This window comes from Cydia splendana, chromosome 6, assembly GCF_910591565.1.
Source record: "Cydia splendana chromosome 6, ilCydSple1.2, whole genome shotgun sequence".
In the NCBI taxonomy this organism is placed as follows: Eukaryota; Metazoa; Arthropoda; class Insecta; order Lepidoptera; family Tortricidae; genus Cydia; species Cydia splendana.
In genome coordinates this window covers 11,990,642-12,018,597 of record NC_085965.1, presented here as the reverse complement: position 1 = coordinate 12,018,597, position 27,956 = coordinate 11,990,642, and the positions used below count along the sequence as shown (strand labels likewise).

At 35.9% G+C, this 27,956-nt stretch overlaps 1 protein-coding gene across 2 annotated transcripts; it reads right to left on the bottom strand.

The window, feature by feature from the left end:
• Positions 1–1,988: 1,988 nt before the first annotated feature.
• Positions 1,989–27,956, bottom strand: LOC134791641 (chaoptin-like). Of its 2 annotated transcripts, XM_063762697.1 has the most exons (6): positions 27,653–27,956; positions 8,365–8,535; positions 7,304–7,448; positions 7,098–7,208; positions 4,023–7,015; positions 1,989–2,711 (listed from the first exon to the last, which is right to left on the bottom strand). In XM_063762697.1, exons 2-6 carry the CDS (start codon positions 8,531–8,533, stop codon positions 2,428–2,430), a joined length of 3,702 nt encoding a protein of 1,233 aa, XP_063618767.1. In that variant the 5' UTR covers positions 8,534–8,535; positions 27,653–27,956; the 3' UTR covers positions 1,989–2,427. The 2 variants fall into 2 exon arrangements, with proteins under 2 accessions (XP_063618767.1, XP_063618768.1); XM_063762698.1 differs by lacking the exons at positions 4,023–7,015; positions 7,098–7,208; positions 7,304–7,448.

The following is a 27,956-nucleotide window of genomic DNA, read 5'->3' as shown; positions in this document are numbered from 1 at the left end:
TTTTATTTAAATAATATATAAAAATATATTTTAAATAGAATTTAAGTATCTACTTAACTATACTATCAGCCGTATTCGAACAATCAGATAGGTCAAATACTATTTATTGAAACGATATGGATTGGATATGTCAGTGTCAAACAAGTGTCAAAAGTGACGTTTTTGTTTGAAGAAATTATCTAGTATTTGACGTATCTCATTGTTCGAATACGGCTGTGTGCCAGTCAGTTTCCTCGCAGTATATAAAATATATAGGTATCGTTGCTGACTGACTCGCTTAGCCCGCTTTTTGATCGTGGTCGCGCTTTTGTCTCGCTACTCTCGTCGTCAGACCTGTTTCGACGCTGGTAGAATATAAAGCGTTTTCACTAATCAAAACCAGTTTATCTAAAATTAATATTGAATAATTAGTAAAAAACAGTTTTCACCAAGGGACTTTAGAAAAACATTTTCGAACGAGAGAACGAAGCGAACGAAGTTCTTACATTTAACTTTGAACACGCGGCTGGCTAGCGGCACGTCCCGGCATTTCCATGTTTTTAAGCTGAACTGTCAGAAGATAGTTTGATACTCAATAACTAAAGTAAATTTGTTCTAATTTAAATGAAATTGGGTAAACATGTAGTCGAGGGCATTATATTTTAATCATTACATTATGAGCAGGCTCGATCAAGAGGTTATTGAGCTAGAAGAGCTTAGAAGGCCAAAAAGCTGTTTGTGAGGGGGCTTGCTATTCTGGTCATTTTATTTGCAAGAAAGTATGGTCGAGTTTGGTATCAAATGAAAGTGCTCGACTTACACTTTTATAATATCGTTTTTAAATTTACCATTTTGAAATAATTAGCAAGATAAAAATAAACATAATATAGGTATTTGACATTTGACAGGAAATATTTCGGCTTACCACAGATACAGTTTATTTTAATATATATGGTGACTTAAATCTATCAGTTAAGGGCTCCACAGACCTTGCAATAAATCCACGCGATTTTTGATCCATTATTTTCTACTATTTTATGTCGCACTATACGAGTAAGTAGGTGCAACAAAATCGCTCTATATAATTTTTGCCAAACGCGAGTTCTCAGTTCGGGGCGAACTACTAGTAACTAACTAATTTTAACCGAGGTATTATGGAAAACTAGAGAAAATAATATATGTTTTCACAAAAACTGGCTTTTACGGGGACAGACGCAGTCATGGTAGGTAATATTTTGATACTCGTATACCTTACCTATTAACCCCCTTATTCATAAACGTCTACTAAAGTTGACAAGCCGATAATAATCGTTTGTCCCTTTCCATCACACCAATACGTCGGAAAGGGACAAACGATTATTATTGGCTTGTCAACTTTAGTAAACGTTTATGAATAAGTGGGTTAGTACCTATTGTTTATTAAAAACGTTTAAAGTAAGTTTCGGTACCTAAATAAAAAAAACGCTTATTTTTTTAAGTCCTGCATTGTTGATATAAATTTTTCATACCAGTAGCTGAACTCTAACTGAAAGTTAGTTTGTATTATTAATATGGCCGTAAAAACTACAACGCGCACGGTTTGAACAAGTAATTGTTGCAAAATCGTTCCATTATTGAATCAGTTGTTAAAACATAATTGATTTACTATGGCTGAAGCCCATTTTGATGGTATTTACTTTTCAAGAACCGGTCCCTCGTAGGTACCTAACTATATTAGTATCGAATAAAGTCGACAGCAAAATCGACAGGAATAGAATAAAGCGAAGCAATTTGCTTTGAGCTCTGGTACGGGGATTAAGCACGATGCCCGGGAAACGTCTGGGGCTAAAATCACAATGAGAATCATAATATACAGTTGAAAGCACAAAGCCCCACTTTAGCCAAACGGAGTTTTGTGAATTTATTAAGGGAGTGATAAAACATTTCTTGAATTTTGCGTCAGGCCTAACTGATGCCTTTGTCAAATCACCCCGATTGGCTTCCATCGGCGCGACAAGGAAAAACCGGTGTATTTTGGAAAAATATTTACTCTGTACATATTTACAATTCCTAACATGGCAAAGATACATAATAAGAACATAATAGTAGCAAATATAATACTAAATAACTTGCAAATCATTCAATATACAAAATCAAGTTGCTAAGTTCACATACGTAGGTAGTGGAATAGAAAACTTTTCTTTGCAAATCTGTAACAAATCAATTCTAGTACCCTTTGGGAATTATATCACTATTCTCTTATTTTATATACGCTGACAATAACCAGTAAATTCTACATTTAGATAAAACTGTAATATCTACATCTTGACCTAGAATTACTGCTAATTCGTATAGTGGTACTTACAAACCTTTAATTGAACTACAGTCTGTCAAAATGCAAACTTTATCATTAAAATTGTGATAAAACTCTATGTAAATTATGTACAATAATGACTAGTTAGGACACCATCATCTGAAGATGAGAGTCCAGAGTAAAGCGAGGATGAAGGATGCGTGTGTGTATTTTGGCTGCGCGTCACTGGAGAGAGCACTGGCGTGGCACTCGGCCTCGTCTGCGCGCAGTTGCATCAGCGGCACGCGGCGGCCGAGCTGATCCTTGCAGGTGGCGCCGCGCACGGCTCGCCGCAACTCCGCGCCTGCCTCGTTCTCCTGAAGCCATCGCCGCAGCCACGCCCCCAGCCACGCCAGCTCGCACTCGCAACGCAGTGGGTTACCCGTCAGAATCAAGCCGCCTGCCAACAAACAATTGTTGCCACTTTATATATATTTATAATCGGCTTCGCACGGGTTACACAAAACCTTAACAAAGTATACACCTAAACCTAGGTGAAAACCGCATCCGCATCCGTTCAGTAGTTTTTGAGTTTATCGCGAACATACATACACACAAACAGACAGACGTGGCGGGGACTTTGTTTTATAAGGTGTAGTGATATATTTGGACCGCCCGCGGGAGGTAATCAATATTCAATATCTGTAGCGCGAACTTAGCTGAATAAAAATAGGGTCATACCTATCCCATTAGACTACGAGTTAGTCATAGGTATGTTGTTCTACCTCACTGGATAATAATATTCGGCCTATACAGGACTGTACATTTTTTTTTTATTAACCTGATAAATAACTTCCTACTGGTATGAGTTTACATATTAAAAATATCAAAGATATATTATCGGGTAGCCCGATAAGATATTTTTTGATATTTTTAGGCTCCCAAAAATTAGGCTTCGAATCGAACTTTTTGAAAGGCACCGCATGCTTATATTTCGGCACATCTTGATAATGTACGATCGAATAGTAAAAATTGTGCCAAAAGCGTTAGGTACTAAACGTGTTTAACTCACAACATGCTTTTAAATACGAACATGCTTTTAAATTCGAAGATTGTTGGTACGTATACTTAAAGCAATACGTATCAAATAAAATAGGGCGGTAAAGGAAAAAGGTCGGACATATGAGTGATCTTATAAAGATTCTCATGTTTTTCCTTTTAGAGCACGCAACTCTAAAAGGATACTTTTGTTTCAAAGATATCAGTCAATATTTTCGACTTTTACTTGAGACACTTTTTCCCCTCTCCTTGTTTACAATTTCTTTTCCAGATACGCTTCCATGAATCCATTTAGCAGGAAACGAATATTAAAATTTTGTGAATAATCTATATCTCGTCAAGCAAAATAAGCTTGGCATTAAAGTCGGAAATAGATTCGTGACAAAAAGTCCGGTAACATTTGAATAATAATATTTTAGGCAAGTCGCGACTAAGTAATATCGATTAGAATTTAGTCAGAATTGTAGGTACCTAGCAGAATTAATTTATCCACAGTCAAAGTAGATCAAACTTCAAATTCAATAGCAGCCACGTTTGTGAAATTTAAAGTTTAATTAAGTACACATTTCGAAGCAATACGTACGTCATTAACTTTATCAAGGAAATTGACAATGACAGCGACCGTTTCACCGCCGCAACAGGAATGCCGCAATATGCAATGCAACTGCAGTTGCCATCAGAATGTCGACTTAAATCTTCTACCACCTCTTACCTGATAACAGCTTAGTCGCTACATGACTCCAGCTTGTAAAGTTCGGGTAGAAAATGGCCGGATTTAGTGTGGTGAGCTGATTATAGCTCAAGTCGAGGCCCAGCTGAGGCACCTGTCCGAGGTGCCGCATCAGCGCCGTCGGCAACTTCGCCAGGGAGGTGGCTGTTATCCGAATAAACATCTCTTGACTACTTGAAAATGGCTCGAAGGCTTCGTCCGATATTTTACGCAGTCTCGATCCTCGAATTTCCAAGTAACGAATATTCCTTGCGTCAATTCCATGCAGCTGCTCGTCCATTACATCATCAGTCCAGTGTATAATCAACTTGTAAAGGGAAGGAAGGGACGAAGTAATATTAGAGATTCGAAAAGTGGCATGGTTTATGGTGGACCACGTCTGTATGCTCAGGGACCGTAGAGACATTAAGGGGCGGAAGGAATCTTGGTCGACTATATCTAAATGCTTGAGACCGTTCAAATTTAAATGAGATAAGTTGCTCAACCATTTAAAACTACTTGGCGAGATTTTTATAATAGGGTTAAATGAAATATCAAGAATATTTAAATTATTTAAGTGCGACCACATCTTTGGCACCAGAGAGGTAAGACGATTATGGCTAATGTCTAAGTGGCGAAGATTCACTAGCCGTTTAACGTCAGTCTCCTTAAAGCTGTTAATTAAATTTGAAGTTAAATTGAGACTCGTTAAGTTCGTCAATGGTAAATAAGGCACTGATTTCAAACTTATATTTGCAAGATTCAAATGCCGCAAGTTGGGAAGGTTGTGGAACAACTCTTTAAAGTTTGCTTTTATGGAATTAAAGCTTAAGTCGAGCTGACTCAAACCTCCGAGACAGGAAAAAGTGTTATCGGATAAAACTGTAAGTAAATTGTGACCTAAGTTCAAACTTAATAGAAACTGTGTGTTACGAAATATGTTGCTATCTAAATATTCTATTCGGTTGTAAGATAAATCTAGATACCTGAGAGTGAAGCCAATCTGAGAGAGAGCAGTACTTGGTAATATTGAAATCTCGTTAACACTGAGATCTAGATGTTCGATCATGGTATTCTTAAATACATCTCTAGGAAGGAGTCTTAGGTTATTATGGTCCATTTTCAGGTATCTTAATCTATTTAAATTGCTAAATTGCTCCACTGCTAGCTGGGAAATGACATTATGAGAAAGGTCCAAAATTTGTAACGAAAACAAATCACTAAAAGACTTTCTTTTAATTGAGTTTATATTGTTTTTATGCAAATCTAGTATCTCCAAATGAGCAGCTTGGCCAAACGCTTCACTCGAAATATGCATAATTTTATTATGCGAAAGAATAATTTGTCGTATTGTGGACTCAAATACAAGGAAGATATTATTTGGCACTTCATGCAAATCATTGTGTGAACAGTCGAATATATTTACGGAAACTGTGGAATCGCCATCTATGCTTCTAATATTATTTCTACTGACATTTAACGTAAACGTAATATCGGCATGAGAAACGTTGAGAAACGAATCAAGCTGAAAGTACGAGAAGTTATTACCTTGAAGCTCTAATATTTCTAGTTTCGGCAAATTAGCAAAGGTTTCCGGCTCCATCGAATCGATTATGTTCCCAGCCAGAGATAAATATCTCAAGTTCGGTAAGTTGGTGAAACTGTGCTTAGTTAAGTTATTGATTCGGTTATAAGATAAATCTAAGTTTCTCAAGTCAGGCATATTCGTAAATGTTCGGCCTCGTATTGAACTTATAAAATTATAGGAAATTCTTATACTGTTTAGAGGTAACGTGATATTTTGATGACTTTCGTCGATAACTATGTCTACAATCCTGTTATAGTCTAGATTTAAATACTTTAAATACGGCAGTAACGCTATGTCTGTTAATCTCAGTATGTGAAAATCATTATTGTCGAAAGAAAGCCAACTAAGGTTTACTAGACCCTCGTCTATTTCGAACGGAAAATAACCACTAAATAGCGTGGAAGATGACTCTAAAACATGCAAGGAGTTAGTAACATTCGAAAAAGATTGCGGATGAACGTAGTACAAGTCGTTGAAACTCAAATTAATTTCTTTTACTGGCATACTAGCTGGGAAAACGTTCTTATAAATCTGTGCAATCCTGTTTCCTCTCAAATTGATAGTCGCTAGAGCAATAGCCCAATCTCGGAATTCGTCGGGCATCAAATTAGATATCCTGTTATAGCTTAAATCGAGGTAACGAATGGAACCCGGTTCGAGTGTTTGAAGCGAAGAGGGCATGGCAGTTAAAAAGTTGCCGGCCAGAGAAAGCGTCTGGAGGCGGCCGGGGAGGGGCGGCGACTCCTCCAACTGGTTGTACGCCAAAGATAAATGGCGGAGCCGCGCGACCTGCGCCAGGCTGTCCGGCAAGTGGGACAATTTGTTGTGCTCCACTTCTAAGTGCTCCAATGAGTTTTTCAATGATAAAAATACGTCATTGTAAATATATTTAAGGTTATTGTACGAGATAGACAATCTCTCTACACGATTCTTAGCATAAACTAACTTAGGAACAATTGTTAGTTCGTTGAGATCTAAAATAATTTGCCTAATTTGGATTTCTTGGAGTATAAGTATTTCGGTAGAGTCATTTAATCTATTATTACTCAAGTCTAGTTTCTCTATTCTCTTGGTTTTGTTGTTCGAACAAGTGGAATTGTGGTCAAAGTTAATAAAATTATGTCGTAATTGTACACCTTGTAGCCTAGGGAGATTATAAACTAAATCACAGGAAAATTTGTGTAAAAAGTTATTGGAGAGCTTGATGAGGGTTAGGGAGGGAGGTAAGGAGTCCGGACTGATGGAGCGCAGCAGATTGCCCTCGAGGTCCAGCTGCAGCAGGCGGCGCAGCGCGCTCAGCGCGCGCGGCGGCAATGCGCGCACTTGGTTGTTACTCAAAGATAAACTCGTCAATGTGTCTTCTAAATGATGCCATCGAATTTCAGGATCGACATGTGCTATGTTGTTGCTAAAACAAATTTTAAATTTCAATATACTATCCGCTACGAGGAGAGATTTAATGGAATATCTATTTAAATGTTCGGACTTACTTCTGCAGATTCAACCAATTTAAAACTTTTAAATCTTTCAAGCCTTGTTGCGGTATTTCTGTGAAATCGTTGTATCCGAGATCTAAAGAGGCAAGTGTAACAGCCATGGAACTGGAAAGAAGCAAGTTCAGTTGTTAAAATATCTTTCGTATACTTTAGAAATACTTTTTAGAGTAGCCAATCCGATGAGAAATCTATATCCATACCTAAATGCATGTGGTTCGATGTTATGTAATTTGTTTGCTACTAATACTAGGGTTTGAAGTTTTAGGCCATCCAGTGCGCTTTCTGATAGGACTTCCAAATTAGACATGCTTATATCCAAATGTTGTAACTCTATCTGAGGCCATTCTGAAAAGGAATTATATAGTAGGTAAGTGATAAACACCTTATTTATTGTACGAACGAAGGATAGGTAACAGCAGTATGGACCGGACAATTAGTTAAATTAAATTTTATCCCGTTCTTACAAATCGTGTGTCATATCGTACTAAGTCAAAATGACGAAATAAGACTAACGTTTAATAGCTAATTGAGGCTTATAGCGCGTTTATGAATAACACTATTAGTATTGCCATATTAAAACAAGTGCTCACTTCATACATCAGGTTTCCTTACTTACCTAATAACTTGTATGGGAGGTATGGTTAAAAGTATTATTAATAAGTTTAAAACTCGCTTAAAACTTATTATAAATGGATTTTATCTATACATCCAGTGAGCACTCTAAGCTTAACTACATATTTCTCTATAGTATTGCCCAAAGTTACACATAGCGTGAATACGAATTATGTACATGATTAGTAAATAGGTACTAGTTTGAAACAATGCTTTGATTATAATACGGAGAGAAGTGAATGACACCCTCAAATAACACATTATGCGGCACTTTAATTATCTTGTATAGTATCATGACTGCGTGCATAAATACATTGATTTCAATTTCACAACGCGCAACGTCCGGTTATTGGTTACGGCCCACGAGCTCAACTTTATGTAAGTAATTTGGAACCCTATTTCGTACCCATTTGGGTTCAATCAAAACGAGTAAATATCATCATTTAAGTGACATTTCATAAGTTATTTTATAGCAATACCATAGTTACAATACTCTTTATTGCACACCTCAATAAAATAAACTATACAAATTACAATCTTAAAAGTAGAGCTAAAACAATGCGATCTCTTCCAGATACTTAAACCCATAGGGTAGTGGCAAATTTTATGAAGTCGGTTTCTTAGCATATATGCCTATTTAAGTCTGTACCTGGAAAGCGGTGTAGCGGCACCGCGATGCACGACATGTGCTTGTCGCGGCAGGAGCATAGCGGGCTGCCGGCGCACGGCTCCGGGCGCGGCGCCGCCAGCGGGCCCACCAGCAGCGCCAGCAGCGTGGCCCCGTGTAGCGCGCGCACGTACGCATCGCCCAACACCATCACTGCAAACAATGCTCTCATCACTGCACCATACACGATATTCTAGACAATATCCTAACTAGAGATGGGTAGGGGTGAGTAAATACTGAGTATTTACTCAAAGCACCCGATAAATACCCGTATTTACTCATTTAGGTGGGTAAAAACGATTGCTTATAAAATATTTAAAAAGTGAGATTTAAGAACTAAATTGCTTTTCATTGAAGAGTGCTAACGTGTATTAACAATATCTATAAAATAAAAAGCATATAGGACGCTTAATTTCTGAAAAAAAGGTAATTATTAGTGAGAGGCAAATTGTGATAATACATAGTTAACAATTTTGTTGTAAATAAGAAGGTATTTACTTTAAAAATATGGTACTTAAATTCTATCGATGTTCTAGATAACTGCATGTCCCGCAAAAGTACGTGTTTACGAGGCACTTACGACCTTTTATTAAGGGTTTTTTAAAGAAAACTCAATATTGGCTCAACCGATCATGTTCAAAATATTGTTTTTTTGTTCTCTATTATACGGCTAATCTCTAGATATGTTTTGATATTTTTTCTGAACTTTGGTTCGAAAGTTATAGAGAGATAAACATTTTTTTTGCCTTTCAAAAGGGTTTGTTTCCAAAAATATTAAATTTATCGAAAAAAGTTCTTAGAAACATTCCAGTTATTTTTAAAGACCCATTTAATGATGTACAACACGTTGGTGAATACTGATTTTTTTTTTTGTGACAATTAGTTACATGTATGGAGTGCCCCTCTTAAAAATACATTACTTACAATTTTGAGTACTTAATCCAGTAGCGGCTTACAAAACACACCTATATTTCAAACTTATATGCCCCTTTCAGCTCTCTAAATAGTTTATACCCACCAATTTGGGTATAAACGAGTAAATACGGGTATATTGAGTAAATACTGAGTATTTACTCGGTATTTACCCGTGAGTATTTACTCACTACCCATCTCTAATCCTAACTGACTCATCAAACGAGTGAAGCCCAGTTACGTAAGGTGTTTTTTGACCAGTCAGTATAGAATGTAATTTATAATTCCAGCTTGACAAGATATAAATACCGTTGTCGAAATGCATGATTTAAAATGGCGTCCTTTTGCCATGTTAAAGATTGTCTTCCTATTTACGTATTATAAGACAAACGAGCTATTGCACATCATTATAATGTAAACTGAACTGTAAAAACCACCCATGGTTCACGGTGAAGAGTTAAGTATATTATACCTAGATATGCAATTAAAATGTTATACACGAAGCTTGCTACAAGTGACGCATTCACAGATATGGTTGGATCTGAAACATTTTTCCGTGATTTCTGCACTAAAAATTATGTTTGACATATTTGTACCCAATGGAAGGCCCATAATACGACCTTAGTGTTACAGATTTGAGCCTGATTTAGCAAAAAAATATGGTTTTAGAAGACATCGAAATTTGGCTTCTTACATTGATATCCGCCATTTAGAACAGTTCGTGACTAGGGCCAATCGCCGATCAGTTTATAATAAAAAAAAAAACCGGCCAAGTGCGAGTCGGACTCGCGTTCCAAGGGTTCCGTACATTACCCAATTTTTAACAATGTATTTTTTATATGTGAAACGCGAGTGAATTGCCTTTAAAATCCCCGGGTCGGATCAAAAACTAAGTAATTAGTCCGACTCACGCTTGACTGCATACTTATAATAGGTTTTCCTGTCATCTATAGGTAAAAGAACTATTTTATATTTTTTTTTCAAAATTTCAGACCCAGTAGTTTCGGAGATAAAGGGGGGGGGGTGGTAATTTATTGGCTATTTTCTTAAATAAATTCTAAACTGTTTATTTTAAAATTACAAAAAAATATATTTGAGATTCTCAAAATGAGCTCTTTCATTTGATATGTAGCACGATATAGTTTAAAAAACATTATTTTTAGGGCTCCGTACCCAAAGGGTAAAACGGGACCCTATTACTAAGACTTCGCTGTCCGTCCGTCCGTCCGTCCGTCCGTCCGTCTGTCACCAGGCTGTATCTCACGAACCGTGATAGCTAGACAGTTGAAATTTTCACAGATGATGTATTTCTGTTGCCGCTATAACAACAAATACTAAAAACAGAATAAAATAAAGATTTAAATGGGGCTCCCATACAACAAACGTGAGTTTTGACCAAAGTTAAGCAACGTCGGGAGTGGTCAGTACTTGGATGGGTGACCGTTTTTTTTTTGCTTTTTTTTTTGTTTTTTTTTTTATATGGTACGGAACCCTTCGTGCGCGAGTCCGACTCGCACTTGCCCGATTTTTTAATTTTTACATTTACCCCCCAAAAGTGGTCTCCATGTTTAAAATTCATTTGTTTACGTAAAATGTCCGTCTTTGGGTCACGAATTTACATATGTAAACCAAATTTTAACTTAATTGGTCCAGTACTTTTGGAGAAAATGGAATGTGACAGACGGACAGACAGACGCACGAGTGATCCTATAAGGATACGGGTTCAGCTTTTCCTTTTGAGGAACGGAAACCTAAAAAGAAGAAAAAAGTAGGTAGGCAGTTGATTTGACTCGTCTTTAAAATAGAACCTGGAGAACCTATATTTCACTAGCGGCGATTAATGATCGCTAACAGAACGAGTTTTTATTCTACAAAACACTTCTACTACATAGTTTAGGTTTCAGTTGTTTCATATAATTTGGAATCGTGAAAAGAAATATAAATACGTATTACTTAAAGGAAAATTCAAACTTTTCATACACATAATTTGCATGTAACTAAGTAGCAAACAGAGTGCACGTCTCGGTTGATGGAAATCCTTAATGCACGACAGAGTAAATTTGATCTCAATATCTCAAAGGGATCTAGCGTTATCGTATTTTTAAGCAAAGGATACCGCTCACGCCTTCTCCCTCAAGGGTTAAACAAATTGAAATAAGGGCATGTGCCGTACCTGCGCATAGTCGAAGTGCCGGGTGAATAAGTGCTAAGAAAACAATAGTGCCTACCTATCCCTATCCTATATTTTTATTTTTCTCCAGGCTTACATAAACTACTTATTTGGTGAAGTATTTTTTTTATAATAACACGTGTTTGAGTGTTGCTTACTGTGCCCTCAGTCGACAACAAGTTTATACCAGGTATCGAATATTATCTTATAATGAAGCCCAGTTCTCGTGCTATTTTTGCGATAGGTTTTATCAATTTAGTTGCTTTCATATTAGTCTTACGAATGATAATCAAGAAGGAAATATTTCCACAGCCACTCTACAAACTTAAATCAGCTGTGTGATCAATAATAATAAGTTACAAAACAGTCGCAAATCAACAGATTCAGACAACCTTAGATATTCAAATGAGTCAAGTAAAAACAAATCTTACAAGCACACATTTACGTCAGAATAGAAGTATTTAAATAGGTACCCCACAACCACCATACAAGGGCCCAAATTTTCATACAAGAAGTGCCTAAGGAAAAATGGGCCATGTACTTTTCAGGATTCATGATCGTGTCGATCTATCGTAAAGAAAATGTAATGCATGCATTGTCATCAGACTGACTTAAGGCGACGGTAGCAGTGGGTAAAATTTCAGATTCTGTCAATTTACCCCATTTCACACACAAGCGCACTTCACGCACACTACCTCACTTTACTGGGACAGGTCAGTGACCCATCATGTTTTTTTAAGATTGGACTTTTAGTTTAGTATTGACCACTAGCCTCCTTTGAGGGTAAAAGCGTTCCATTTTAAGATGAAAGAGAAACAATGCATTTAATCTTGCTGTTCATGTCACACGTGACGTACCTATAATTCATTTGATTATTTGATTGTTGACTATTTTACTACCTAATATTGCTTTGTCGAGATACGCGTTTTGTACAATTAAAGCGAATAAAACAAGATGTCATTAAGTCAGATGTAAAATGTTATTTACTACTCTATACGGTTTTTCATAAGGTGCAATATCCATTCAATGGGAATTTAAATAAATAAAGTTTCGGCAGGGTGGCAATTTTGATTTTGACGGATAAAGCGAAACAGAGTAGTTCTATCGAACCTGCTTACAAATTTTCACGAGAATCAGTTGAGAAATGTGATCTGCAAAGGAGAACGCTGCAATGATCTGCTAACGCTCGGCCAATGATGGTTTAGGTACACCTATAAAAAATGGTTGTCCCTGCTGTAATTTTAATATCTTTATATTTCAACCGGTATAGTTTTACCTTAAAATAATCGGTATCGCTAAACAATAGCGGTACCTTACTACTTATACGTTCACGAAATCGGTATCTGCATAACTTGATTGTTAGTAAACTAACCTGGAAAATAATCTCAAAATCACCGAAACATGTATGTACAGTCACCTGCAATAATATGTTACGTCATTAGCGCCAACTTTACCTCCAGGGAAACTTTGCCCAAAACGACAATTTTAAACAAATTCGTTAATGTAGAAAAATTGATAATAGTTATGGCCACCCTGCTGTTTTTAGTAGAAAATAGGTTATATTTCTGACCAAACTTGTGCATAACTGATATACCAAACTTGTGCATAACTTGACTTGGGAATTTTGAGCGAGTTGTTTAATATAGGGTATATTTCGGCGGGCAAAAAATTGATAAATAATGAATGTAAGTAGAAAAAATTGAGAACCCTTTGACAAATATTTCTGGGTGTGAGTTATAACACATGAAGCATAGATTATGTCTATTCAGATTTAAACTAAAAAGGCCTAAATACACATAAGTTTTAGCGGTGGGCAAATTAATCCGGTAATTTGGCATCCATACCAACATTGCCCACCACCAAAAACGGATTAGGGTTGTCACTTTCATCTAATTTACCCAACTTCGCAAGTAAAAGAAGGTTATGTTTGTACACTAAAATAAGTTTATAAATATATACTGTATTTAATTTGTCTTATTATCCTTTATTTAGATATTTTATCCCGTTAACCAATGAAAAACACAACAAAAATCATATTTTTGGCCATTAAACTATTGTAACAGTTTTTCTCAAAAGTGACAACCCTAGCCTTTGTAAAATGCTTAGGCGAGCCTTATTTGGAAATGGGCAAAAACGGGTAGGCAACATTGCCCAGCAAACTTATTTAAAAGTTTTACACTTATCGCTAAGTTATTAACAGGGAATGGTAGGATTGCCCAAAACCTTTAAGTGATCCTTAGACATCATCATCATACGAGCTGTATTTGAATACCAAATTGACGTGGGCAATGTTGGCGAAAACCCCGGATATCTTTGCCCGCCCTCTAAAACGCAAAAAATGGGTAAAAACACGATAATTTTTTTTTTCTCCAAAACTGATGCGTTTGATCACAATGGACTTGCTGAGCAAAAAAAAGTCATATGATGTGATATTTTTTGAGAAATTCGCGTTTAAAAAAAAAAGCGGGCAAAGTTGGTGATAATGACGGTACCTACTCTTCGAAGGCTGCAAAAATATGTGACACGCTCTTATGGTTCTACAAATAAGATCGTGTCAGATATTTTTGCGGCCTTCGTTGTGTAACTTAAATTGCAGGTGACTGTACATTTGGAATCATTATTTTATTTAGTTTCAACGAAAGTTTCAAGTTTAGTATGAAAATACTTCAGATATGCAATATGCACAAAATGTAGACCTAATCGAAATAAAACATTGCTTTTTATAGTAAATTTATAAAACATTCGATACATAGGTATACATAACAATAACCAGTCCACAGCGCTAATTGGCCTGTAAGCTTCATCCCGGTCTCCAAAGCCGCAAAAACTCGCTAGTACTTAGTGCTGGTCTAGCCGTTATTTTTTCTTGAAGATTTTCAGAGAACAGCACGTACACGCATTATACATATAGACGGAACGAACGGCATAATCATAATAATTTATTCGTCGCAATCCATGGTATTACAGATCTAGGTACAAGACTTTCAGGTATTACTTATACGAATTACATAACTCTTCCTGTTAATAGGCAATATTTGAATATAAAAGTTCTATAATATAATACAAGATTACAATTGTCATCAAAATTCATTGACGTACAGAAGTCAAATACGTTTTTATAATGACGCAAAATGATACCAGCGTAATAAAAATTGATCCCAATCAGTAAAGATGAGTCTTTAAACTTTTTTCATTTTAAGCGAGTTTTGAAGGAACATAATACTTAAATTCGACTGTAATCGTATTGTTTTAAGATAGTTTACTGGGGTTTTCAACCATTATGACTCGTAAATAAGAGCAAATCAAATTTAAATGAGACGCGAGCTGATATTTATGTACCCTATTTTTTGAAATACAATTTATCTACTGGTATGCTTTCTCGTGTGCGTATATGATTTAATGTCAATATAATTGTCAAAAGCAAGAAAATCAAGCTGTCATTTTCATTTGAAGAAGTACACGTGTGCTCCGGTGTAGCCCCAACGGGCATCTGACTTGAAGAAGAATTTTGAGTGATGTCGTCAATGTATGGAAATTGTTCGAAAGTTTACATTTGAGATTGAATTTCTCTGTTGTCTTTGTGAGTAAAAATATAAATCGATAATAAATTGGTAGCTGAATTATCTAGCTTTCAAAATCATACAATAATTCAATTACTGTCAAAGACAAAATTGATTTGCTTCTGTCTCAAACGGAACTCCATATTTTGATTTTTTGATACTTTTAGTGTCGATTTGTAGAGAATAACAGCAAATTAAAAATATAATGGCATGAAGAGTTGGTACACGGTTTCTTCATGAAAAAATTTACGTGTAATTTAATGCAATTATTAAACATTTATTGAACAAATTATGGTTACAAAGTGAGGTCTAAATCGAAAACGTCATATACCGGCCCCTTAAGAAAAGGAATTCTATAGGTATATGTTCCATTATATGAACTTTCAGTCTGACCTAAGTATAATCAGCATGACCCCGATATAAAAAAAGATGTATTTCTTTATTTGCTTTAGACTAGAAATAATAAAATACACAAATATAAACTAAAATATCGTAAAATTAGAGGGTTATATTCTTAGCACATTTTCAGCAGAAATAGAACCTGCGTTTGTGGTCTATTACGGCTGACATAGCGTCTCGTTATTTTAGATTGTGTCGAGAACCCCTGGATACGAGATAAAACAACATAATGTATTGTACTCTGATATTCTTGTGTTACGAGTATTACGACAGGGTACGTTCGTACAACACTTCCTTTGTTGCGCATTTCTTTGAAGTTATTTACTTCACGAGCCAAAGACAATTTCTATACCTTGATGGTAGTTATTAAGTATATATCTACCTCTTGATACATTTATTTCTGGATATTTCAATGATTAGATATTATAGTGTGGGTAAGTTTATTTTGTCGTAAAACATCATGGATATATTTAGTTGTTAATATATTTCCTACAATTTCTGACGGCCAATATTACCTTTACATCAAAACACATTCCTTTCATGTCGTAGGATTATTAAACAGTTATTTTTTTAGGATCAAATGATTCGTGTAACGGCCTGAAGTGTAGCGAATATATTCATTCTTCAATTTAGGTAATAATATTTACATTACAATGCACTGTAATGAAAAACGAATGGCAAAAACTATCACTGCTTCTAACGGAAACAAAAACCCCGAGAAAAATTATTAAGTAGTTTCAATTTAGGTACCTATTTATTTTCATTTTTAAAAGCGGTAAAGGGTAATCTTAAAGCATCATGAGGTTCTTCTTTTATTTGCCTGTCGAGGTTTCCTTAAACCATGGATGCCCAGAAAGCAGCGGTGCAGACAGACTTAACCGTCAGTTCACATATTAAATACTAGCGACCCGCCTCGGCTTCTCATGGGTTAAGAAATTATACACATAAACCTTCCCCAAGAATCACTTTATTGATAGGTAAAAACCGCATAAAAATCCGTTCAGTAGTTTTAGAGCTTATCGCGAACATACAAACAGACAGACGCGGCGTGAGTCTTTGTTTTATAAGTTGTAGTGATAAAATGTATAAATCCTGCTAAGAATCATTGTTATATCTTATTTACGGACACAAACCTTTACGTAATCAAACTTATTTTTATTTCTATTCTTGTAGTTATGGTAATGGTTACCTTACTTCTATATGGTTTCTTATAGTTATGGGCCAGGACAATTAAATCGGCTGCCTTTTAGGCGTACTCAGAGTGTGATCAGGGCGGTCATGGTGGTGGTCCTATGACCACAATATAATATGACCCTATCTATGGTCATAGGGGAGACAATGGGGGTTATCAATTTTATCATCGTCGTTGCCATCGGGATGGTTATAGTGATTACTGCTACTACTCAGTGACAAGCGCCCGCAAGTCTATTCTATACTACTGATAGTGCGGGCCTTTCGAATCAAGTCGAAAAATACGTATTTTGTCGTATGCGATTATTTTCGATTACTCGCCTACGATATCGAGCGCTCGAATCTCATAAATAGGCCTAGGTCATAATCGTGGACTAATCTGAAATGAGCAGTCGCACTCACATACATAGTATAAACCTAGCCTATGTTTGGTGACCGCGAATTGCCTTATATGATGCTCCATCTTGCAGTTGATGTAATGTGGGAGGAAATACTTAATTTGAAATTCATTTCAACAAGATTATCTGTAAGCGTTTACGAGGAAATGTGTTTTTTTTTATGGACCGACAAGCAGGCCTAGCAGGATACAGAAGTGATCATAAAGTTCTTTTTAGGTTCCGTACCCAAAGGGTAAAAACGGGACCCTATTACTAAGACTCCGATGTCCGTGTCCGTCTGTGCGTCCGTCTGTCTGTCAGCAGGCTGTATCTCATAAACCGTGATAGCTATACAGTTGAAATTGTTACGGATGATGTATTTCTGTTGCCGCTATAACAACATATACTAAAAACAAAATAAAATAAATATTTTAGTGGGGCTCCCAGTCAACAAACGTGATTTTTCTGCCGTTTTTTGCGTAATGGTACGGAACCCTTCGTGCGCGAGTCCGTCTCGCACTTGGTCGGTTTTTCTTTTGTGATTGGCCCTGAGGACCCCTAAAAAGTGTCAATGGGTATATATGTTCGATGCTTAAAAATGGATTTTATTTATTTTCTAAAAACAAACTTTAGTTTAGAAATGGGTTCGCTAAAATATTGCCCACTACCTAATATTAAACACTTTTTATAAATCTAAAGCCAAAGAGCACCACCGTTCATGTAAACATGGTTTGACAAGAAAAACTTACTTATCCTAAATTATTTATTTCATAAACTCCGAACTACTTATAAAAGCTAACTACGTATATTAATGTACCTACAAGTACAAACTGAGTTAGACATAAACTTCATACTCGTCAACAAGAAACACAATTTTCTTCAAAAGTTTTAGAAAGTTGACACCTAATAATTAACGTAATAAATATGTTGTAAACATTATTTGGGGTACATACGTACCATTATGTAGATACAACTAGTGGAATATTAAAGTGCTTCATAAATTATTAACGGCTGTTCAAGTACCTAATACAGGCTGTTAGTGTCGGGCACGTGGCGATGTTCTCAACCTTATTAATTAGGGACACAAACCGAAGAGAACACAAGGGCACAAAGGTCAGCATTTAATATTAACCACGTGACCGCCTCAACTTAAAACTGTAGTTTGCTCGTCTCAACTTATGCATGAATTAAATTGTTAGGCAGAAAATCCTAAATTATTCGTGAGCATCTAGCGCGGCCTAACATTCACTAATTACTCTAATTAGTCTTTATCAGCACTATAGTAGTATTTTACGAAGCGAAAATATACATGTCATTATAGAATGAATAATTCTTATTTAAGTTTGGCTCGAACTGAGACTAGAACTATAAAACTATACATATAAAGTGGATTCATAGAAATCGACATTCACACACATTTAATATTCGACACGATTAAATAAAAAAAATATAAATTCATGATGGCTGCGTTTTTTTAATAATTTCGACTACGGATTTACATTGAAGGGCCTTTCATATGCTCAGATATCAATTTTTATTATAAAATTGAATAAAATCTAGATGGCGGCCGTTTTTTTACAATTTTGACTAAGGATTCATATTAAAGGACCTATCGGATCCTCAGACATCAATTTTCATCACAATCACTACAAAAATGAAGAAATTCATGATGGCGGCCAACGGCCATTTGTTCCAATCACGTTCCAATGATTCATCCCCAGTTGTAATTTTTTATCATAAACATACGAATCGTGAAGGACTTCAAGACGGCTAACTTTGGCCAGTAGTTTTTGAGTTTATCGCGAACATACATACACACAAACAGACAGACGCGGCGGGGGACTTAGTTTTATAAAGTGTAGTGATGTGTATGAAAGGAGATATGTCACCAATGTGATTTTTTAATGGATATGTATGACAAGGGAGGAATTTCAGTGGCAGAAAAGGCGTTATTATTGTTTGTCCTTGTCTATGACTCTCACTTTTCATTTCTGCCTACTTTTGAAAAGTGCTACGTCTAAACGGTAGACGCGTATCTCGACATGTCTCGTGTATCGAGACAATAACCTACTACAAAAAATCCTATAATAATATTTGACATCTCGGGTATAACCGTCACCTTATTTTTAAGTACATACTTTGTTCTAAGAGTGCGTTGCTAAAGCAATATTATTATACCAGCTAGGTAAGTAGGTATTTATTAGGTCAAACGCAAAACTTGTTACAAAATCGACAAGAAAATAATGACATGAAATTATTAGGTACTGGAATTAGAATAGTTTCACAATCACTTATGCTCATTTGCTAATCATAACATTATTAATATGAATAAATGTGAATTTTAATCCATCACCAAATTACACAATAAAAACATTTAAAATATAAATTAAATAAGTTCAACGAAAAATTAAACATGTTATTGATATTGTGTTAGGAGTGCATTAGAGGCGTGCATACTAATACAATTACGAGTACCTACGAGTAGTAGTAAAGTACGATAATGTAGTTCAATAGGTAATACTAATTTTAATTTATAACGATATGATTATGGAAGGATATGTTTGACGCTTCGCCACTGGTACCACCTATACGAGTATACCTTTTTATAAAATGGAAGCGACTGATTTAACCCCAGTCACGAAATTAGAACGTTGCATGCATACCTATTAACTAGGAGCCGGCAAACTCGAACACGTACGAAATCATCTCCTAATTGCTCAAACAGCATCCCGCATGTACTAAATTACATGACACGCTTTCGATGAACGCATAAAAAATTACAAAATTTCATTTTAACGCGTGAAAATTCAAAGAGAATTCATTTGACAGCAAAAGTTGTTGCGTTATTTACGCTTTGTGAAGGTGCTTTATAGTAGGTAGTCGAGAAAATAAAGATTGGAGTGGAGCCAGAGGTTGGCGGCGGAAAAATGCGGCTGCACCCGAGTCGCGCTTTGAATTACGTTACGGTAGCGGCTATTGCGGCGCGCCTTCTTATTATACGGATGGAGATGAGAACGGAATCTACTCCTAACGTGCCCATAAGCGTCACATAGACCCAAACTATTCACCTACTTGAGCATATCTGCACGCTCTCGGTGACGGTTTCAGTTACTTGGAAGTACCTACACAAACTAAGAAGCTTTCAGTTCCGTCCCGATGTCATTTCTTTATGAGTTTTGAAAAAATAACACGTTAAACGTATTTAATACGAATTTGTCAAAACAAGTTAAGCCTCCATAAGTTTCCTATTATTAGCTTTAGGCTCGAACTCCCTAAAATTTTTGTCAAAAAGCAATTCTGAGTTACGCTGTGAGGATAGGTTAAATATTATTCATATGTTACAAGTATGTAGGTACCTATAGACCATTATTAAGTTAACAATTAAGTTGTGTCTAATTATGACGATCCCAAATTTATTACACAGACCCGTGATAAACAAAACTCGTTTATGCTCTGACAAGAACATTCGCTGCAAACCCTTTAAGGTAAATGTGATCGTAAAATTTGACAGGTCATTAAATTTTGCACGACTCTGTTTAGAAATTCTGGAACTTTATTTAAACTCCATCCTGTTCTTGTTCACTGTGAATGTACCCATCTACTGCCGTACTTCTTATTTTATTTAACTATCTACTTATTTAGTTAGAAAACCGACCACATTCGTATCGGACCAAGCATAATTATTGTTTTCCATAACCACAACCAAAAAGCTTCAACATAAAAGGAGATACATTCTATTCTCTCTACTTTTGCGTAAACTAACGGATAAACAAGATTTTGTTCATAATAGGTAGGTAGGTACTTAATTTTCTATAAATACTCATTGAGACTCATTTCGACAGTGTGAGAACTCGCATGTCCGTTTTATTGAATTGAGAACTTTTTGTTTGAAGTAAGTACCTATGTTAAAAATATTTTAGTTTCATCGCAATATGGTGGCCGTGTTGAAACTGTTGTAGCTCACCTAGGATAATGTACTTAAATAATTATTTGTAACACATTTCGTCGTGCTGACCGAGCTGAGACAAGGTTCCGCTTTCACCTAACCTAATTAGACACGTCTCTGGAGCGAACTTCTATCAAAAGCGGGTACGAAGTTACTATCTATTGTGACGCCCTACACTAGGTACCGTAAAACGGGGTGAGTAGGTTTCGCGGGGAGAGGTGGGTTATGAATGGGGAGAGAAGGTTTGAGAGGGGGGTGAGAAGGGATTTTAAGGCTACTGCTACAAAAATAATGTATTCCAATTTAAAATGGAGCTATAGTAATACGCATAATAAAAAAATCGATCCAACAATCTTCCAAAATCACCTTTGTATGAAAACCCCTCTCGACCCGAATACGAGGCACTACGGGGTGAGGTGGGTTTTCCTCTTTATCGACAAAGTTATGAAATGGAACTACCCAAAATAAAATAAAAACTAAAATATAAACGTCCAGAACACTTATTATATACACCATTCAGTTTACATATGTAAAAATAAAATGTTATCGAGGTTTGAATTTCAGTTTTGACCCTACTCACCCCATTTTACGGTACGTTAAAATCTTAACTCTACGAACGATCGATCTAGCTGGCTTCTTTAGCAGAACTCCACGCTCCAACTTCACCATCGTTATAACTTAAATTCCCTTTATCGGGCGCTTTTATTTATATAATGTAAGATATATAAACCCGTTTAAAGTGAAAACGCATTTTTCCTACTTAAAACTATAGTTTTCCGTATCGCCTTGGTGAAGCCACGTTTTCACTAGTTATGTTTATGTAAGACTAGGTTACGCAAAGAGATTTAACTAGGATTTGCAGTCAAAACTAGTTTTCACAAAGTGCTTTGGTGAAAACTAGTTATTGTCACTAATTATTGAAAATTATTTCAGTTAAAACTAGTTTTGGTAAGGAAATACGCATTTTCACTAGTTTTCACGGTATTCTCACACAGTCATAAATTAGGAGCGACGCAACGCCAAGCAAAGCGAGGACTACCGTGTTAGGTTAACCGCGACCAACCAGAACCGACTTTATATACTTTTATAACTTAGAAAAAAAAGCTATTTTGTACCGTCTAGTCAAAACTAGTTTACACTTAAATAAATATTTGAACAATCAGTTAAAATTTGTTGCCACCAAGACATTTTGCGAAAACTAGTTTTGTATAAAAATCCTAGTTAAAACTAGTTTACGCCGATGCCTTACAGAAAAATAGTTGTAAGTAACTATTGAAAACCCGTTTTCACTAAAAACGGGGTTTTACGGTAACATATATACTTTAATCATCGAATTTAAACTGTTGTGAGACATACTAACATTGAATAATTTTACGGTTTAGACTCACTAAACTCAAGACTCACTAAAAACAAGTGAGTCTAAACCGTAAAATTATGCAACATAAGTATATTATTATACTTTTCCCTAGTCAAGACACTTTGCGAACTAGTTTTGACTGCTCCATGAAAATTCAAGTTAAAACTAGTAGTAGTTAGTACTAGTAGTTTCTACCGAAATTAAGGACAATTCGGTTTAACTAGTAAAAACGCGTTTTCTCTGAGGCAGTACGGAAAACTAGTTTTAACTAGGGACAACGCGTTTTCACTAAAGCTAGCTAAAGTTAACTAAAGTTATTTTATATTTACAAAATGGGACTTGAAACTCAAACTCTATCTTTATATTTCAATTTTTTAGAGGGTGGTACATACTTTTGACTCCATGAGAACGCGGACTGTACAAATTTTATTTAGGAACATGTCACATGATTTGCAATGCCATGCCAAAAACAAGAACTACCAAACAACAAATCAATATAGGACGGAACAAACTCGCCACTTTGACAACAGACGGCAATGTAATGGAAAAATTAAAATGCAATACCTGGGTAGTTCCAAAAATTATATTGAGATTACTAACTTACGAAAAGAAAGATTAATCATTTCAAAATTAAAGACTTTTCCTATGTTAAAAAGAACGTCTAGACCAATTTATATTTTATGAAGGCAAATTTCTTTAACTTAGTTTTGTTTTGAAGAGAATGAAAAATATGAGGCTGTATCTTACATCTAAATCTTTCAAAAATAAAAATACGTAACGTTAGCTTTAATTACCATACAAAAATATTATGGTTGAGTCTATAAAGATCTCATAAATAGACTGACAACTTCCTGGGTATAATGGGTATAATATCAAGGTATAATTAAAATTTACTGTTTTAGTATCGTTTGTGTATTTTGACTATGGTTTAACCATGCAATTTAAACAGTTTTCCAACATTAATACTAACCCGTTTAAAGCAAATCACAGAAGTTACACGTATGATATGCAGTCTTGGTAGCACAAACAAAGCGATACTCTCTAGCCGCTCCAACTGTTTTACCTACTGGGCTCCACTAAATCTTGCATGGCAACGGAGGAGCTCAAACATCGCCGGCTGAAGCCCACTTGTGTACAAACGGAGGATCCTTTGGGATAGCGTATAATGCACTCGGAAGATTCTCCGGCCGCAAGGTTCTGCAGGCCGTTGACTTTGAGATGTAAGTAGGCCAGATTTTAGTCCAAACGATGTAAGGATTTTAGAGATCATAACATAACCAAAACTTCCATTCGATCAAACTGGAATTAAGACTTAATCTGGAGTCAAATATCGAATCGAATCGTAGAATAGGTAACCTTATATTTATCAAAGCGGTGTCGTGATTTACGCTGATTATAAAAATCTTGTGAAGGTGCATAACAATGTATTCAAAATACCGCAAACTTTTAAATATAACTTCGAATCGGTCTTACTGCTTGTTACCACTATACAGTATATGGTAATCATTAAAAAATGTGGTGTACCTATTAAATTTTTTACATATTTTTAAATGACCTATAGATACGTCAGTCAGCAAATGGAACCCTTATTAGATCACTTTATTGTCCATTAGTCCCTTTTTCTCGGGAACTCGCGGAGGTTCAAGCTGGAATTGATACAAATAAACATCATTTCAGATCTCCTATCCCTTGGAGCAGTGAAAAAAAGAAACTTTTAAGTCAACGCAGTCTAAAGATAAGTCCGTATATGCCCCAACAAGGGAATCTAAAGGTATAGGTAGGGGACTCTTAAGTGACTGAAATTTGGCCAGAAGCACTGCCATGACATTGTGCTACATATAGCACAAGTAAAGAAAAATTAAGAAAACCGTAAATTTGTAGTTACATCACGAAATAATTACCTTTTTGCGATTATAAATTTATGTGCAGTTGGTAAATTAACTTATTAACCGCTACCTACGTCAATGTATTGGGCCAACAAGTTTCCAACGGCAAAGTTAAGTATATCCCTCAGTACAGGTTTATCTCTTCGTTAGAGGATTGGGAATCGAAGTTTAAGTATTACATAGTTAAGTTTGTACGGAATCCGCAGTGCGCGAGTCGGATTGATACTTACATTCTGTTTTTTTTTTTATTAATTGAGTCATGTCCCGAAAAACTCATCTGCATATATCGATTATCGCTGGATGAAATTAATAATATCTACGAATGGTGCCAAACGAGCGGAGCATTCGAAAACTCTAAATAAAAGCATTTTGTATGCATAAAGCATAATCCGTTTTTCGTGCATAAAAGAAATCTGATTATCGCCGCGCGCACTGACTATTCTATTCCCTCTTAATTGTGAAGAGTGATAATTACTGAATTTTATTTGTGGTAATTGACGCATTAGGAGCGGAATGCTAAAGATACTTAAAAATAAACGATCTGGAGAAAGAAATTAAAAAATGAATGAAACCGTAACGAAGTGCTCACGACGAGGAAAGTGAGAAATTATTTTAAAGCAACTGAAGCGGCGCCTAATAAGAGTTGCAAAACTTCCGCGGAGATTTTCAGATTAAGGTTTTTTTATAAACCGTCTTGTATTAGGGATATCGTTGCTCAAACTCGCTACTTTATCATTAAACTTTGTACGAATATAATTACTTAATAGAAGTGTTAAATAGCTCGTCAGCTTTCTGTAAAGTGCAATTTCATGTCATTACATTCGATATTACATTGTTAACTTGGAAATCATTTTAATGCCACCAAACTTTCTAAGCACTTCAACTGAAAAGTTACAGCGGCAACATTGTTGTAAAATGCTCCATGCTCCTCTGGTAAGCCGCAGAAATACCTATTTCAGTTTTGTTTTATGATTCAGAGTAAGCAAACAATTTTGTCTCTTTCTAACAAACGGAAATATTAAGATAATGGATAGGGACAAATGATTCTCAACGGTTTGTTAGATGTGACACACGTTTATGAATAAAGGCAAAAATCAGTTATTAGATTGCTCGATTTCATCACAACTATCTATCACGAACATCCAAAATCGAAATTTCGTTTTCTGCTCCTGTCGCTCTTGCATATTTCTGTTATAGAGAGGCAGACAACTAAATTTTTATTTGATATGTTTTCAGTAGACCATCTGAGGCTCATCACTGAACAAAAACTGACATGATCATAAATTCTGATCCTCCCCACATCCAATATTTCAGTTATAGAGTCTCTGCAGAAACAGTCGTGGAAGTCCCATAAGCCCCGTGCATGAACTATAGGGAGCAGCATAGGAGCCGTCAGATTTTTGGCGAGGCGTAAATGTGTCGTTTATGCTTCCGATGTAGCCCATAAGATGGCAGAACCTACTATGCACAAGGAAACGTACCGATGAGAACGGTAGATGCAGATGGTAGCACTTGCTTTGGCAATGTACATGTGCACATATGTTTCCGATTCAGGCCACAAGATGGTAGACCCTCCAACGCGCACGGTCCCTATAGGCCCAATACATTTCACGATTGTTCTCTGTCCGAACAGCCAGTTTTTATTTTCATTTCCTTCAATATCATTCCACATTCTTCAAAATATCTAATCTTTGTAGAGTTAGACCAAGAAAAGTCTGCAACGATTTCGATAGCATACGCAGTGCAAGTGTTATTTATACGTCATAGTTTCATAGTTTAAAAGAGTTAGACCAAGTGTGCAACGTTTATAGAACACGAAGCAGTGCTAGTGTTATTTATACGTCATAATTTCATAGAAGTTTGACGTTTGCGTATGCTATCAAAATTGTTTCAGACTTTTCTTGGTCTAGCTCTAAGTACTTAAATGCTAATTTTGCCATATTCAATGAGTGCGAATATGACAGGCTAAAATAAATTTTGAATAAAATGTTGGTAATTTGAATTGGTTTGCAGTAGCGCGTGCGCCTCCGGTGTGTATAAAGTTTAGAGGCATAAAATAATAAATAAATAAATATATTTATTTAACATACGACGTAATTTAACAAAGGCACATTGCTAAATTAATACTAACAGGCTTATTCTAATTTAAATAATATGATGCGAATTAGATTGGATCCATATCTAATCCAAATCTAATTCACATCCTCTTATTAAAATTAGAATACGGCTGTCAGTCTACGTAAACTCAAAAGATACTGCCTACATCTATAAATTGATCACCTGTCATGTTCATACACGTCTCGATGCCGGCTTCTTTAGCGAAACAATCCCGCTCATTTTTTGCTAGCAACGCATGACTGTCAACCCTACGTAAAACCGCTGCGTGTATTGACTCTTAAGAGCCTCCCGACTTTGCACCTTCTCATAAAATAGAGCTACTTAGTAAACGCCGGATTTGCACGTGCTAAGCCCCTGTGAGTATTAGGTACTCGGAAATTTCAATCCTTTTATCAAAAGGTAAGTAATGTTATGAATTTATTTATATTTGTAAGAGCTTTATGAGGAGTCAAGACCCTACCTTAAATCCTTAGAGGTGTAGGTAAGTAGAAATTTCATATCTAGAAAATCGGCAAACCTGCTATATAATGAACTGCTTTTTTGTATATGTTTACTAGTGTGACATAAATGAGAAAATATTATTTATTCGGACATCATTTATTTTAGCAATATATATTTTTATACATCCACGACGAAATTCAAAGGTGTATGTGGAGTCCCCAACCCGCATTGGGCCAGCGTGGGGACTATAGACCAAACCCTCTCATGCTTGAGAGGATGCCTGTACCCAGCAGTGCCCCCTATATACATACATACATACGCATACATACATACGCATACATACATACGCATACATACATACACATACATACATACACATACATACATACACATACATACATACATACACATACATACATACACATACATACATAGTCTAATACACATAGGCTATATTTTTTTTGGTAATTTTATAGACATTTCATACAAACATTTGTTTCTTATACACAAAATACATCAGCAAACTTTTTATTCGACTCCTTTGCCATAGGTAGGTATTTAAATATGGCATACATTTATCTCCATACGGTAACAACGTAACTTTGTCAATGAATAAGAAAATTATCATACATCAGTATTCGGCTCATGAATTTGAAAGAATATAATGAAACTTTATCTATATTGTATTTTAAACTGTGAGCACAAAGGTTTCAGAAAAGCAATTATCTATTCAGGCTTCGGATCACCCACCTTGCATTTTTAAGCATTTCATTAAAATGACTAAAAATTAAAACGCCACCATCCCAACCTTAAACTATGTAGGTACGTAAATCGTATAAAATAAGTCCTGAAAAAACTAGTTAACATCTATGTTATTTCTAAAGAGAAAAAATAGTAATAAATGAAAACTTACGAATAGTTAGTAATTAATCACATTTCACAAACACCATTGCAATTTCCAGATCCGAAGTCTAAGCGTTGTGTTCGGCGTTCCGTAGAACTCATTAGTCACTTTTGTCGTATAATTTCGGCGAGTTGTTGACCATGTTAAAGTTGCGCACTGTACGGTTGAACGAACAAGCGGCAAGATGGGGGCGCGCGACGGGACGCCTCGGCAGCTACGGTGGAACTGGCGAAGGCCGCTCGGTGGGCGGCCCGACCGCGCGGGCTTTCAGCTTCACCTTTCAGGTACCCAGGCCTGCTTGTCGTGCCGCTAA

Bases quoted from the DNA above. Each gene is read 5' to 3' on its own strand.
- LOC134791641 (XM_063762697.1), bottom strand. From the start codon at position 8,533: ATGGTGTTGGGCGATGCGTACGTGCGCGCGCTACACGGGGCCACGCTG. The intron at 7,449-8,364 runs GTACAGACTTAA...ATTCCTTTTCAG, and splicing joins GCCGCTACACCGCTTTCCAG to AATGGCCTCAGATAGAGTTA. The intron at 2,712-4,022 runs GTAAGAGGTGGT...GTTTGTTGGCAG, and splicing joins AGCGACTAAGCTGTTATCAG to GCGGCTTGATTCTGACGGGT.